Source organism: Diaphorina citri, unplaced genomic scaffold, assembly GCF_000475195.1.
Source record: "Diaphorina citri unplaced genomic scaffold, Diaci psyllid genome assembly version 1.1 scaffold1661, whole genome shotgun sequence".
Lineage (NCBI taxonomy): Eukaryota > Metazoa > Arthropoda > Insecta > Hemiptera > Psyllidae > Diaphorina > Diaphorina citri.
Genome location: NW_007379087.1, coordinates 61866 through 77876, shown reverse-complemented (window position 1 = coordinate 77876; position 16011 = coordinate 61866). Strand labels below are relative to the sequence as shown.

General features: G+C 38.6%; 1 protein-coding gene across 1 annotated transcript in view; it reads right to left on the bottom strand.

The window, feature by feature from the left end:
* Nucleotides 1-6283: 6283 nt before the first annotated feature.
* LOC103516775 (neprilysin-2-like) overlaps nucleotides 6284-16011 on the bottom strand; it is a 15447-nt gene continuing 5719 nt past the window's right edge. Inside the window, exons 7-10 of the mRNA XM_008481763.2 lie at nucleotides 13500-13729; nucleotides 8450-8636; nucleotides 7211-7459; nucleotides 6284-6453 (exon numbers count right to left, since the gene is read on the bottom strand). Of these exons, the coding sequence (XP_008479985.1) occupies nucleotides 6302-6453; nucleotides 7211-7459; nucleotides 8450-8636; nucleotides 13500-13729 (818 nt within the window). The 3' untranslated portion in view covers nucleotides 6284-6301. The remainder of the gene's footprint in view (nucleotides 6454-7210; nucleotides 7460-8449; nucleotides 8637-13499; nucleotides 13730-16011) is intronic.

Genomic DNA, 16011 nt, shown 5'->3' with positions numbered 1-16011 from the left:
GTGTCAGGAGGATTTCGCAGCGATATTAGCGATGATCAAGCGAGAGTAAAAGTTAGTAGGGGGTGACGATTTTAGGTGCACTATATCTGAACGGTTCCAATTATCGTCATAGTGATTTTATTCTATTGTTCTAGTGGGAACACAAGGTCGAACGGTGTCAGGAGGATTTCGCAGCAATATTAGCGAGAATGGAGAAGAGGAAGAATGGAGGAGGAGAAGAAGAAGAATGGAGGAGGAGAAGAAGAAGATGAAGAATGGAGAAGATGAAGAATGGAGAAGAGGAAGAATGGAGGAGGATAAAAAGCTACATAAACTGAACCCCTCCTTAGTCGCCACAATTGTAGACAATTATGTCTACAGTTTAGACAAGGAGTAAAATCAGTATTAGAGAATGATTGTATATGTTTGAAAATAAATAAAAAATGATTTATTGAAAAAAATAAAAAAAAAGGATGAAATCCGTCCCGGACGGAAATCGAACCCGCGACCTAGCGTAGCGCTTGCAAGGCATGCGTGCTACTCTCCAAGCTGACTGGATTGGTGCGAACTGTTCAGAATTCAAATTTGTTTAATTTAAAATCGCAAAAATGGTGGTCGCCAGCATCCGAAAATCGGATAGACACCTAAAGAAGAAGAAAGAAATAGGAAGGAGAAGAAGAAGAATGGAGGAAAAGAAGATGAAGAATTGAGAAGAAGAAGAATGGAGAAGAGGAAGAATGGAGGAGGAGAAGAGGAAGAATGGAGGAGGAGAAGAAGAAGATGAAGAATTGAGAAGAAGAAGAATGGAGGAGAAGAAGAATGGAGGAGGAGAAGAAGAAGAAGATGAAGAATTGAGAAGAAGAAGAATGGAGGAGGAGAAGAAGAAGATGAAGAATGGAGAAGAGGAAGAATGGAGGAGGAGGAGGAGAAGAAGAATGGAGGAGGAGGAGGAGGAGAAGAAGAATGGAGGAGAAGAAGAAGAATGGAGGAGAAGAAGAAGAAAAATGGAGGAGAAGAAGAAGAAGAAGAAGAAGAAGTACTTTGGACCTTCGTAAAAAAATCTACGAGGTCGTAAAATTTGTCTTCGAGAAATTGGCGACAATTTCGCGGTAAATGGAGTGATTTATCCTTCGATGCACCTATTTCTCTTTTAATAACCTACTTTACTTTATGACCTATGACGGCTATGACCTATCCTATGATTTTTCCATTGTCTTACTTTATTACCTATGATTTTTTTATTAAAAAAAAAAAAAAAAAAAAAAAAAAAAAACTGAAATAATAATAATAATAATAATACTAGGTATAAGCTTTTTTTCAAAGGTTTGACAGAGAACTCTAACCGCCAAGGTCTTATATCGTCCCAAAATCGAAGAGAGAAGGAAGACAGGATAGAAGAAAGCCAGCCGTTCCGAGAACGACCATTATCCGTTCAGGATAAAATCCGCCCCGGGCGGGAATCGAACCCAAAACCTAACGCTGCTTTCCAGGCTGCTAGGCTGGCTCTAAGAGGTTTGAGGGACCAAGGGTCCAAAGGTGTGGTAAGCTCCACGAAACTTCGAGTCCATATCCTATTGCATTTTGCTCTGATGTCAGTAAAAAAATTTATCTCACCTTACCTATAAGGCGTTGAAGAGTGAGCTACATGTTTAAAATTTGGCTCTATGGCTAAATAAAACACAGAAAAGAGTAGTTGTAAATATACTTAATAAAAAAATGAGAATATTAAACTATCAACTAAAGAAAAATAACATAAAAACAATACCAATAACTAGTAAAAAAATCATATATCACGCACTAATAGAATCCATACTGAGATATGGCGTAACTCTATACACATATGCCCCAGAATACGTACTTGAACCTCTCAACAGTGTACAAAGGAAAATTATTAGATATTTATTTGATGATAAAGATATGAAACTAATGAAAATAAGAGACATAGCTACAGTCATAATGGTCACCCAATACTTTAAAACCCTAACTATAGAAAGAAAACAGAAACACAATATCAACTAAGAAAACGAGACTTTAAAAAACCAAGAGTATTCACTAAATATGGAGAAAGAGGGTATACCTAAAAAACTGATTACACAAAATTCAACTGATTGGCCATAAGGAGTGCGAAAATTAGCTGACTGACCATGAGGCAATATGCAAAACGGCGGTTTACATCGTTTGGCGAAAGAAAATTTCGGCTGTATAGCGCTCTTGCAATCGAAGATTTTTAGGATCTTATGAGTTCTTATACAGGGTGTTTCAATGATGTATTGTAAACTTCTGTGGATTGCAGCAAGCTCACAAGAGAAGATAGATGAAATATTGAGCATTTTGTATCCCCACTCTGATATTCTTACATGGAATGATAAAAAAAAATTTCCACCGAGGAAATTCCGAGATTTTGGTATACATTAGATGTAGGATTCTAGGGGATAGTGTCTTGAACAAGTTTCAACGAATATTTTTGCAGATAACGGCATCAGAAGTGCGTAAGTCTCTTTTTCACTTTTTTCTAAGTTTTTTGCATTGTTCGCAAAAATCGGGAGAAAAAATAGAATAAAATTGTTCAGAACAAAATTCTGTACAAAGTTGTTCCCCTTATAGATACGTAATGTTTACTTTGAAATTTACCTAGCAGCATACGTAAACGTAATATTCACTTTTTATACGAGAAATATGATGGTATAACAGTTAAGAGAAGAAGAAGAATGGAGGAGGAGAAGAAGAAGATGAAGAATGGAGAAGAAGATTTGAATATCCTGGCCGAACTGTTCCGCGATTATGTGTGTCTGATAGCCGCTGTTAAGGTAAGCTTACATTAATGAAGCTTGAAAAAGGAAAAAAAGCCGATGTTAAGGTAAGATTACATAAATAAAGTGAGCCGCTACTAAGGTAGGAAATTCAGACAGCCTAGTTAGCTTGGTTGGTAGCGCGTCTGCCTTGTAAACGCTAGGCCGCTAGTTCGATTCCCACCCGGTTCGGATTTTATCCTGAGAAAGCGATCACTCTAAAGCTGATTGAGAGGCCGACGACAAACGCCGACCCCGTCTGAACATGGGAAAAGGCAAAGAAGAAGAAGAAGACTGGGACCTTTTTTGGTTTGCTTCTATCTAAATTTTACTAGCTATATTAGCCGCCGAGAGTTTTTCATGGTGTTTTGATAGAGAGAATAGTCGCGTCTGAGAAAGCCAGCCGTTCCGAGAACGAACATTATATGTTTCGGATGAAATCCGTCCCGGACGGAAATCGAACCCGCGACCTAGCGCTTGCAAGGCATGCGCTCTACTCTCCAAGCTGACCGGATTGGTGCGAACTGTTCAGAATTCAAATTTGTTTAATTTAAAATCGCAAAAATGGTGGTCGCTAGCATTCGAAAATCGGATAGACGCCTAAAGAAGAAGAAAGAAAGAGGAAGGAAGAGAAGATGAAGAATGGAGAAGAAGAAGAAAAATGGAGGAGGAGGAGGAGGAGGAGGAGAAGAAGAAGAAGAAGAAGAATGGAGAAGAAGAAGAATGGAGGAGGAGAAGAAGAATGGACTCGAAGAAGAAGAAGAAGAATGGAGGAGAAGAAGAAGAATGGAGGAGGAGAAGAAGATGAAGAATTGAGAAGAAGAAGAATGGAGAAGAAGAAGAAGAATGGAGAAGAAGAAGAAGAAGAAGAAGAGGAATGGAGGAGAAGAAGAAGAAGAAGAAGAGGAATGGAGGAGAAGAAGAAGAGGAAGGAGGAGAAGAAGAAGAATGGAGGAGGAGAAGAAGAAGAATGGAGGAGGAGAAGAAGAAGATGAAGAATGGAGAAGAGGAAGAATGGAGGAGGAGAAGAAGAAGAAGAATGGAGAAGAATGGAGAAGAAGAAGAATGGAGGAGAAGAAGAAGAATGGAGGAGGAGAAGAAGAAGATGAAGAATGGAGGAGAAGAAGAAGAAGAATGGAGGAGAAGAAGAAGAAGAATGGAGAAGAAGAAGAAGAAGAAGAAAAATGGATAAGAAGAAGAAGAGGAAGAAGAAGTACCTTGGACCTTCGTAAAAAAAATCTACGAGGTCGTAAAATTTGTGGTCGGGAAATTGGCGACAATTTCGCGGTAAATGGAGTGATTTATCCTTCGATGCACCTATTTCTCTTTTAATACCTTACTTTATGGCCTATGACCTATCCTATGATTTTTCCATTGCCTTACTTTATTACCTATGTGTTTTTATTTATATCTGGTTGCTCCCCTCCCGAGAGAGAAGGTATGCTTATCACTGCGAGAGAGAAGGTATGCTTATCACTGCGAGAGAGAAGGTATGCTTATCACTGCGAGAGAGAAGGTATGCTTATCACTGCGAGAGAGAAGGTATGCTTATCACTGCGAGAGAGAAGGTATGCTTATCACTGCGAGAGAGAAGGTATGCTTATCACTGCGAGAGAGAAGGTATGCTTATCACTGCGAGAGAGAAGGTATGCTTATCACTGCGAGAGAGAAGGTATGCTTATCACTGCGAGAGAGAAGGTATGCTTATCACTGCGAGAGAGAAGGTATGCTTATCACTGCGAGAGAGAAGGTATGCTTATCACTGCGAGAGAGAAGGTATGCTTATCACTGCGAGAGAGAAGGTATGCTTATCACTGCGAGAGAGAAGGTATGCTTATCACTGCGAGAGAGAAGGTATGCTTATCACTGCGAGAGAGAAGGTATGCTTATCACTGCGAGAGAGAAGGTATGCTTATCACTGCGAGAGAGAAGGTATGCTTATCACTGCGAGAGAGAAGGTATGCTTATCACTGCGAGAGAGAAGGTATGCTTATCACTGCGAGAGAGAAGGTATGCTTATCACTGCGAGAGAGAAGGTATGCTTATCACTGCGAGAGAGAAGGTATGCTTATCACTGCGAGAGAGAAGGTATGCTTATCACTGCGAGAGAGAAGGTATGCTTATCACTTTGAGATATTGGGAAAAATCCTACAATGCTGCAGTGAGCACCAAAGTTGTGACATAATAACACAAAGAAACTGCATTTTAATAGTTTCAGTGCTCCCATAGAATTCAAGAACTTCTACCCAGCTTACTTCTTGTTTTGACTTACTGTTTTACTCTCTGATTTCAGACGATAAAACTGTGGCAGGGCTTCATTCCAGAGGTGAAAACCATTCAACTCAAATCCTCCAATACTTCGGCTGTCATCAATAATATCAATTAGTGATATCAGTTAATAAAATATCAATAATATCAATTCATCAATCAATAATTTTCATTTTAATTTGTAATTTTCTGATGTCAATTGATCGTTTTATCAATAATATGAATTAAAAATCTGGATCATTGTTTGTTTGTGAAGAAGCTACTTTAAATTGAGCAAAGAGTTTTTTCCAACGTCTGGCGTTCTCCCATCCTGTTCAGGATATAGTTCGCAATGCTGCAGTGAGCACCAAAGTTGTGACATAATAACACAAAGAAACTGCATTTTAATAGTTTCAGTGCTCCCATAGAATTCAAGAAGTTCTATCCAACTTACTTCTTGTTTTGACTTACTGTTTTACTCTCTGATTTCAGACGATTAAACTGTGGCAGGGCTTCATTCCAGAGGTGAAAACCATTCAACTCAAATCCTCCAATACTTCGGCTGTCATCAATAATATCAATTAGTGATATCAGTTAATAAAATATCAATAATATCAATTCATCAATCAATAATTTTTATTTTAATTTGTAATTTATTGATGTCAATTGATCATTTTATCAATAATATGAATTAAAAATCTGGATCATTGATTATTTGTGAAGAAGCTACTTTAAATTGAGCAAAGAATGTTTTCCAACGTCTGGCGTTCTCCCATCCTGTTCAGGATATAGTTCGCCCCGGACGGGAATCGAACCCGCGGCCTAGTGCGTACAAGGCAGACGCGCTACCCTCCAAGCTAACTTATCCCCATCTTTTTTTTTTACGGCTTTCTTTTAAGTGGCAGGGTTCTCCTAGAGGAGCTCTTCCACCCAACCACTGAGTGAGGACGAGGCAAGTCATATTGATGATGATGAGGAGCTTCAGGAGGAGCTGCCGCTACCGAGTGATCAAGAAGACGAAGGTTCCCCAAGCACTGGTCCCACAAGCAGGTTCGGTAGGCCTTTAAGGCAACCCGATGGATGGACTTACAACTAAAAAAAAGCATGTTTGGCCAGTTGATTTGAGATAATGAAGTTCAGTTGCTATCTTGAAAATCTCTGTCTTCGTTTCTTAAACAATTTGTATGTGCTACAGAGAGAGAGAGAAGTACCTACTTGCTACAGGAAGAGAATTTTTTGCTACCAAAAGGGAAGTATTTGCTACAGAGAGGTTATACTATACATATTTACCAGGTAGAAGCGGCGGATATCCAAAACATTTGACGCGGTGAGTACTGTTGTAGTCCAGGCAGTCTGGGTTCCTCACCATGTTCCCCAGTCCATACATTGTATGCGTTGTATGCTTCCTTGATACCGCCATTATCAGCTATGTTCTCACCTGGAAAGAAGAGAAGTGGGGAAAAAATAAGAAAGATTAGCCGATACCTAAGAGCCGAACTTTTTTTTTCGTTGGAATTCAACCGGTTCTAACTCCGGATCGGTACTGAGACACTGAGTAACCATATCAAATTATTGAAAACTGTAGGAAATTTTGTTTTTTTTTTTTTTGGTGGAGAACCGAGGTAAACAAATTAAAATATTTAAAAAAGTGGGAAATTTTTTTTTTTTTTTTTTTTTTTTTTTTTTTTTTTTTTTTTTTAACTAACAGACAAATCTGCGATGTCCTCTGACGTGGAGCGACTGAGATATTAGCGAAAAAAGAGAGGAGGGTTTGGTCAAGTTTGGTGTGACTTTAGTGTAGGCCTCGGGTCTCATTCTCTTCTCTTCCTCCTCTCTCCATTTTCTCTTCTTTCTACCTTCCCTTCTCTTCTCTTCTCTTCTCTTCTCTTCTCTTCTCTTCTCTTCTCTTCTCTTCTCTTCTCTTCTCTTCTCTTCTCTTCTATTCTATTCTCTTCTCTTCTCTTCTCTCTATCTTCTCTTCTCTTCTCTTCGCTCTCACCCTCGCTCTCCGCGCACAGAGAGATCGCTCTCACCTCTAATGAGGTGAGAGCGAACTCTCTATAAGTTAAATATTAGCTTAGGAGGTCGTGCATTATTGTATATTATCTTAAAATAAATAAACATGTTATTTTCAATCAATCAATCAATCTCTTCTCTTCTCTTCTCTTCTCTTCTCTTCTATTCTATTATCTTACCTTGAGTGTTGATTCCGTTCAGGGTCATATTGACCTCGGGGACACTATAGTTCCCATACTGCTCGATGATACATTCCACCTTCTTCAGGAATTTCTCCTTCGTGCTTTCGGCCCACCAGTCCACCAAATTGCCGTCCTTGTCATATTGGCGGCCCTGGTCGTCGAAACCGTGAGTTATTTCGTGCCCGATGACGAAACCCATGGTGCCATAGTTCATATATTTCGGGCGGTCGTTGGAGAAGAAGATTCCTGGGGAGTAGAAAATTTGGTGTGAACATGCGACTTTCCATAGCCATAGCACCACACAAAAAGAACCATAATAAATAGATAACTACTGAAATAATAGCGCTAGGCCGCGGGTTCGATTCCCGCCCGGGGCGGATTTTATCCTGATGGGATAATGTTCGTTCTCGGAACGGCTGGCTTTCTCCTATCCTGTCTTCCTTCTCTCCTCGATTTCGGGACGATAAGACCATAGCAGTTAAAGTTCCCTCTGTCAAACCTCTTAAAAAAAAAAAAAAAAAAAAAAAAAAAAAAAAAAAAAAAAAAAAACAAAAAAACAAAACTCTTTTTCTTTACTAAATTTTTCGCTGTCACAGTCCAACCAAATTTTGTTTCGCAAATTTTCTTTGGCAGTTAGTTGCTCTCTAACTTTTTACGGTACTTTTTACTCCAATTATTTTTTTACTTAAATTACTTTCCGCTTATTTTTTTCCAAACTCATATTAAAAAAAAAAAAAAAAAAAAAAAAAAAAAAAAAAAACTGAAATAATAATAATAATAATAATACTAGGTATAAGCTTTTTTTCAAAGGTTTGACAGAGAACTCTAACCGCCAAGGTCTTATATCGTCCCAAAATCGAAGAGAGAAGGAAGACAGGATAGAAGAAAGCCAGCCGTTCCGAGAACGACCATTATCCGTTCAGGATAAAATCCGCCCCGGGCGGGAATCGAACCCAAAACCTAACGCTGCTTTCCAGGCTGCTAGGCTGGCTCTAAGAGGTTTGAGGGACCAAGGGTCCAAAGGTGTGGTAAGCTCCACGAAACTTCGAGTCCATATCCTATTGCATTTTGCTCTGATGTCAGTAAAAAAATTTATCTCACCTTACCTATAAGGCGTTGAAGAGTGAGCTACATGTTTAAAATTTGGCTCTATGGCTAAATAAAACACAGAAAAGAGTAGTTCTTTTTGACAACTCACTCACTCTTTGCAGATCTTTTCTCAAAAGAGTTACCTACCTTGCAGAATTCCAGCCGGTAATTGAATACTGTTCTCATTCAAAGCATAGAAAGCGTTCACTTCTGTTGTTTTGCCATGGGTTATCCAATCTGTCTTATTGACTGGTTTCCTGAGTTGAGAGATCGCATAGTTAACACCGAATCGGGTCAGATTGAGGCCGGCTTCGAGAAAGTTTGTGGGTTCCACCTGGAATCAAATCAAAATAAATGTTGTTGTTGTTGTTGTTGTTGTTGTTGTTGTTGTTGTTGTTGTTGTTGTTGTTGTTGTTGTTGTTGTTGTTGTTGTTGTTGTTGTTGTTGTTTTAAACAGGGAGGATACCAGAAATCGCAAAGGTTGAGTGCGAAGGGCATTCACTCGTAGAAATTTTGTAGCCAAAACCAAATGTCAGTCCTAAGCAGAAAAAAACGTCGAAATGGTCTCAACACTGGAGAGGGCGAACGAAAAGAAGAAGATTGTTGTTGTTGACCGAACGAAGTGATGGTCTACGTTTTAACTCGACCGTTTTGCATTTGGTTTAGATGTTTGTGTGTTTGTTCCGCTTTAACTCCCGATTGCCTGGTCCGATTTTGATGAACTTTGAAATCTTGAATTCCTTGAATCAAGACACGTCGATCCTTGAAATTTGGTGTCCCAGGTCAAATTTTGGTCTCAAATTTTTGTACATGGCAATAGATAAATTACCGCATTTATGACCCTCTTATACCCTTCTGTTCTATCTACAAAAAGAGGTACCTACATAAGACGTTTAGATACTTTTACTTTTATTTCTTGGGGTTGGTAATGCTACTCGCTTCCGTGGATTATCCTTAAAGCCACAAGTGCCCCCCGGGTGGTTCCAAATGAGTAGCTCAAACAGCATGATGCGTCCCAATGCAAAATTCTTATCCGGAGGTAAAATAGTCGGCCAATCGGATCTCCGGGTGCCGACTGCCTTGGGCACAGAATGCTACCTTACAATACTTCAATGGAATGCTGGAGGATTTACAGCACCAAAAAGGACAGAACTCATCAAAGTCCTGAATGATAATGACATAGACTTCTTCTGCGTAATGGAAGCAAACCTATCCTTTGAAAACATGACATTTACAATGAAAGGTTATACACTAAACCTACTCCCAAAAAACCGTCAAATTGCTAGCGGAATACTAGTGGGTGTGAAGGACAACCTAATTTCGAACTTCAAAATATTGAAAGAAATGAACCCCAGTGACAAAATCGAAATTACCAAAACTGACATCTGGAAAAATAACGAACATTATAAGATCATCAGCTGCTATAACCCCCCAACCAACACACCTGAACTAGCATCCATAATCATTGAACCAAAGACAATCATTATTGGAGATATGAATGCTCACTCACCTATGTGGGGTTATCAGGATCGAAATGACGCTGGCAAAATAATCGAAGATTTTATTAATACAACCACAATGGAACTAGTGTATAAACCCACAGACACTCCAACTTTCATCCATTACAGCGGATCTAGCACAAACCCAGATCTACTTCTTGTGTCATCCGACATTGCAGATCGTACTACAAGATTTGTCAAAGAAGACCCTGGGTCAGGTCATCGGATAGTGACAGCCCACATAAAAACAAAATCAAAACCTGAACCCCAGCAATCCTCAAACAGAGTTTCATGGAATTTTAAGAAAGCAAACTGGAAAAAATATCAAGACCATCTCGAAGAACACATGGACAAAATTTCAACAAATAATTTCAAATCTCCAGATGCACTCAATAAAGAACTGACTAAAGCTATCCTCTTAGCAGCGAAAAAGACAATACCGCGGGGCCGTATGGCTAAATTTAAGAACTTCTGGACAAAGAAACTTTCAGTCCTAAAAACCAAAAGGAACAAATTAAGGAAGACTACAGAAAGACTCAAAACCAGAGAAGCTGTTATGGAATGGAGGAAAAACGCAGCGATTCTAAAGAAGGAAATAAATAACTCGAAAAGATTGGCCTTTAACAGCTTTATTGAAACGATGGACTTCAGGAAAGATGGAACCAAAGCATACAACTATATTTCCAACATCAGCAAACGGAAAGCGAGTAGCAAAAAACCCTTCATCCATAAAGGTAGGACTATAACAAATGAAAGTAAAATCGCCTCACTTTTCAACTCTCAGTACACATCAAAATATCAGATTCCCCCAAAATTCAAAAAATTAGAAAGACAACTAAAAAGATTGATCAAAGACAGGAAACATAACACAAATACGCTATCCAGCACACTTACAGAAACCTTCTCAAAAAATTTCAATTTAACAGAATTAAACCTAGCAATAAGAAAATTAAAAAGTAAAAGCTCCCCCGGTTTAGATAAAATCCACCCTGAATTTATCAAAAACATGGGACCAACAGCTAGGAAAAAACTTCTAGAACTCTACAACTTCAGCTGGAAAAAGTCAGTCCCCTCCGATTGGAGAAAGACAGAAATTATCCCCATTATAAAAGAAGGAAAGCCAGAAGAAAATATCACCAGTTATCGACCTATCTCACTTACAAGTCACATAGCAAAAGTCATGGAACGTATGATGCATCAAGATTAAACTGGTTTTTAGAGTCTACTCAATCTTTATCTTGGACTCAAGCGGGTTTCCGAAAACATAGATCGACCAATGAACAAGTGATTAGGTTCAGTCAAGATATCAAAAATAATTTTAATAAAAAAGAAACAACAGCAGCAGTCTACGTGGATTTCCAAGCAGCCTACGACACCATCTGGAGATGCAAATTACTAGAAAAGTTAAGCAAAATGGGAATATCAGGGAATATGCATCAGTGGATTTCGAACTTCATCACTCAAAGATTTTGCTCAACGAGATATGGCAATACATCATCAAAATTTAAACAATCAAAAGCAGGACTCCCACAAGGGGCTGTCTTAAGCACCACCCTATTCAACGTATACATAAATGACTTACTAACAAAACTAGAAAAAACGGGTGTTAAAATAGCTGCCTTTGCAGATGATATAGTAATATGGAGCTCAGAAAGAAACCAGATACTCGACAACCTAAAAAGAAAGATCGAATCAGCCCTGAGAGTTCTGAATAAATGGTGCACAGAAAATCTTATGACAGTCAATGTGGACAAAACAAAATATCAAATATTCACCTTAGCTAGAAAAGAAACCAATATTAAACTAAAATACAATAATAAAGAACTCAGCCGTACAGACGAAGCTAAATACCTTGGTGTCACCTTTGATGATAAATTAAAGTGGAATAAACACATAGAACTAACAACGAAGAAAGCCGAAAGCAAACTCAAACTCCTTAAAAGACTGGCAGGGACAAAATGGGGATGTTCAAGAAAAACTCTCAACTCCACCTACAACTCTTACATCAAACCCACCCTTACATACTGTGGTGAAATTCTATTATCAGCATCCGAAGCAAATAAGACCAAATATGAGCGTATACAAAACCAGGCGCTAAGACTAATCACAGGTGCAGTCAAGTCCACACCCATCAATGCAATGTACGCCCTCACCAAAAACAAACCCCTAATGAAAACAATTGAAGAGCAGTCTCTTATACAATATGAAAAACTCAGAAGACTTCCATCCGTCAACAAATGGACCCAGTCAGAAAACCCAAACAAACTTAAAACCCAGATAGGATTCATAGAAAAAGTAAAAGAAATCAAGAAAGAATATAAAATTCCAAACAACGCAGAAAAACTCCAAACCATCAACAACCCCATTGAACTTATGAAAATAGAACACTCTCTAACAATTGATGAAAATGAAAACTTTAAAAAACATGATGTTGCACCAACTGTAGCTAAAGCAAAGGCACTTGAAACCATCCACACCCAATACCCTGCAGAACAATGGCTCCATGTGTATACAGACGGCTCAATGCAAGACCCAGAAAAAGGAGCAGGTGCAGGCATAACATGTGACCTTTTTGCATTCTACAAAGGATTAGGACCACATACTACAAACTATGATGGAAAAATCGCATAACCTTTTTTTCAATCGTACCGAATTCATGCATAACCTTTTTTCAATCGGACCGAATTCATGCATAACCTTTTTTTCAATCGTACCGAATTCATGCATAACCTTTTTTTCAATCGTACCGAATTCATGCATAACCTTTTTTTCAATCGTACCGAATTCATGCATAACCTTTTTTCAATCGGACCGAATTCATGCATAACCTTTTTTGCAATCGGACCGAATTCATGCATAACCTTTTTTGCAATCGGACCGAATTCATACCTACATAACCTTTTTTCAATCGGACCAAACTCATACATAACCTTTCTTGCAAATAGAAAACACCAAGTATTATACAGGGTACACAAAATCAACGTACCACAAAATAAGTATGACTCTATTCTTCCCTGTAAACAAGAGGTCCTCAAACGCTCTCACCTTGAGCTACCCCCTGGTTAGCCCTTTTTTAAAAGGCAACTTTGAGAACCGCTGTCGCTCAGATTGAGAGCATTTGCTAACCCCTGTTTATAGAGAAAAGGACAACTTTTGAACACCTTGTATTATAACACAATTCCAATATTTTTATAAAAGGCATTCTATTTGAATCTATTATATCTAAATAGAAAAGAAAATTGTGTTTGTACAATTACTGTATCAATACAAATTTTATTCTGTTCTGTTCCAAATACCAAATTCCAAATACCAAAAAAAAAGGCAAAATTTTGTTCACTATACCTAATACGAATATGGAGTACCTAAGTATTATTCTATTAAAAATTTTATTATGTTTTTTCAATTGTTTTATACCACTTATTAAAATCTTGAAAACCTGTGTATTTTACATGTAATGAAATGAATTATAAGTACCTACCTATCTATGTTAGATATAAGTAACCAATGAAGAGGAAGAATAACCATCTCCTCAGAGGTTGAAATCAGCCTAGGAGATGCTTTTTATTGTAACCTAATTTTCAAAAATAAAGAAATAATTTTCAAATTCAAATTCAAAAAATTCTATTCTACATTCTATTCTATATTCTATTCTATTCTATTCTATTCTATTCTACTTTATAACTTTTCACTACACTCACCTCCAGTCCAGAATAATACTCCTCCAATTTGGCGTTAATCAGGAACTCTTCCGGATATGCAATATAAGGCGTCATGAACTTTGCCTTATCCAGGGCAGCTTGCCGGGTGACCTCATCCATCCAGTCGACGGACGAGATGATCTTATACATTTCTTCTCGCATGAGTTGAACCATCTCTACCGCGTTGGATTTGGCTGCCTCCTTGAAATATTTGCGGACATAGAGAGAACCTGAGGAAAAATCACATTTTTGCGTCAAAATTGTTGAAAATAATCTCAACTATGAGGGGCTAAACAATGATTTAACTAGATTCCCTTGAGATATGAGGCTTTTCAGTATTGGTAAAAGTGGAGTACATATTTCTTTTAGATTTGGCTGTCTCCTTGAAGCATTTGCGAACATAGAGGGAACCTGAGGAAGGAAGAAGTGGATGTGTTAGAATCAAGAGCCAGCCTAGTTAGCTTGGTTGGTCCATCCAGTCAACGGACGAGAGGATCTTATACATTTCTTCGCGGATGAGTTCCATCTTTACCGCGTTAGATTTGGCTGCCTCCTTGAAATATTTGCGGACATAGAGAGAACCTGAAGAAAGAAATGGATGTGTTTAGGGTCCTGATTGTTGGAAATAACCTTCATTATGAGGAGCTAAACAATAATTTGATTAGATTCCCTTTAGATATGAGGCTTTTTTTTTTGTATTAGTAGGTATAAGTGGTATTTCTTTTAGATTTGGCTGCCTCCTTGAAGTATTTGAGAACCTGAAAACAAAAGTGGATGTGTTAGAATCAAGAGTCAGCCTAGTTAGCTTGGTTGGTCCATCCAGTCAACGGACGAGAGGATCTTATACATTTCTTCGCGGATGAGTTCCATCTTTACCGCGTTAGATTTGGCTGCCTCCTTGAAATATTTGCGGACATAGAGAGAACCTGAAGAAAGAAATGGATGTGTTTAGGGTCCTGATTGTTGGAAATAACCTTCATTATGAGGAGCTAAACAATAATTTGATTAGATTCCCTTTAGATATGAGGCTTTTTTTTTTGTATTAGTAGGTATAAGTGGTATTTCTTTTAGATTTGGCTGCCTCCTTGAAGTATTTGAGAACCTGAAAACAAAAGTGGATGTGTTAGAATCAAGAGTCAGCCTAGTTAGCTTGGTTGGTCCATCCAGTCAACGGACGAGAGGATCTTATACATTTCTTCGCGGATGAGTTCCATCTTTACCGCGTTAGATTTGGCTGCCTCCTTGAAATATTTGCGGACATAGAGAGAACCTGAAGAAAGAAATGGATGTGTTTAGGGTCCTGATTGTTGGAAATAACCTTCATTATGAGGAGCTAAACAATAATTTGATTAGATTCCCTTTAGATATGAGGCTTTTTTTTTGTATTAGTAGGTATAAGTGGTATTTCTTTTAGATTTGGCTGCCTCCTTGAAGTATTTGAGAACCTGAAAACAAAAGTGGATGTGTTAGAATCAAGAGTCAGCCTAGTTAGCTTGGTTGGTCCATCCAGTCGACGGACGAGAGGATCTTATACATTTCTTCTCGAATGAGTTGAACCATCTCCACCGCGTTAGATTTGGCTGCCTCCTTGAAATATTTGCGGACATAGAGGGAACCTGATCCGCCCCGCCAAGTCAAGAAAGTTTGACCGCGCTACTAGAGATATTATACGTGACAGGGAAAGTAGCCGTTTTCAGGTAGTTGTAGACAGATCGAAACTATGGTGGAGGCTCCGTCTCCGTTATGGTGGAGGGTTTCCCGCGTTCAAGATGTTTCATTACAAATTTTCACCAGTAAAATTGCATGGTGTATTTCTTACCTTTGACCAAATATTCTCGGCTTAATCCCAATGAGGCATGGTCGAATTCAATAACCCGTTCGGTGCTGTTCTTCAGATTAACCCCTAAAGGGACTTTTCAGTCTCATTCTGGCAGGATCAACAAGGTATATTCTATTCTACCTAAGATTCTATTCTATTTCTTACCTTTGACCAAATATTCTCGGCTCAATCCTGGTCGAATTGAAATGGTCGAAACTGTCGGAAGTGAAGCCTGGTCGATTAGGATTACCCTTTCGGAGCTGTTCTTTAGATTAACCCCAATACCGAAGGCAAGGAAATAGTTAAGAGCATAACCATAGCGACGGAATTTGTAGACGGAGTCTTCCCAAGTGAATGAACCTTCGTCCCAACTGGCACCTGAGGGACCAGAAGTACATGAATGGGTTAAGTCAGTGATCAACAAACTGGAGTACGCGGGCGGTGAGGGACTTCGCGACCCCCCAGGAAGATCACATAAAATATAGTAAAGGGGCCTCGAAGCTTTCAGAATTGAAAAAAGGGGCCGCCTAGACAAAAGTTTGGGAACCGCTGGGTTAAGTGACTTGGACTAAAAAAGTGGAGCGAAGAGCATACCGCATAGAGAAGAGCTAGAAAGGGTTAAAGAAGGGGGGAATAAGACTGTACAAGGTGATTTATTTGTTTGGTAAGATGTTTTTTTTTTTTTTTTTTTTT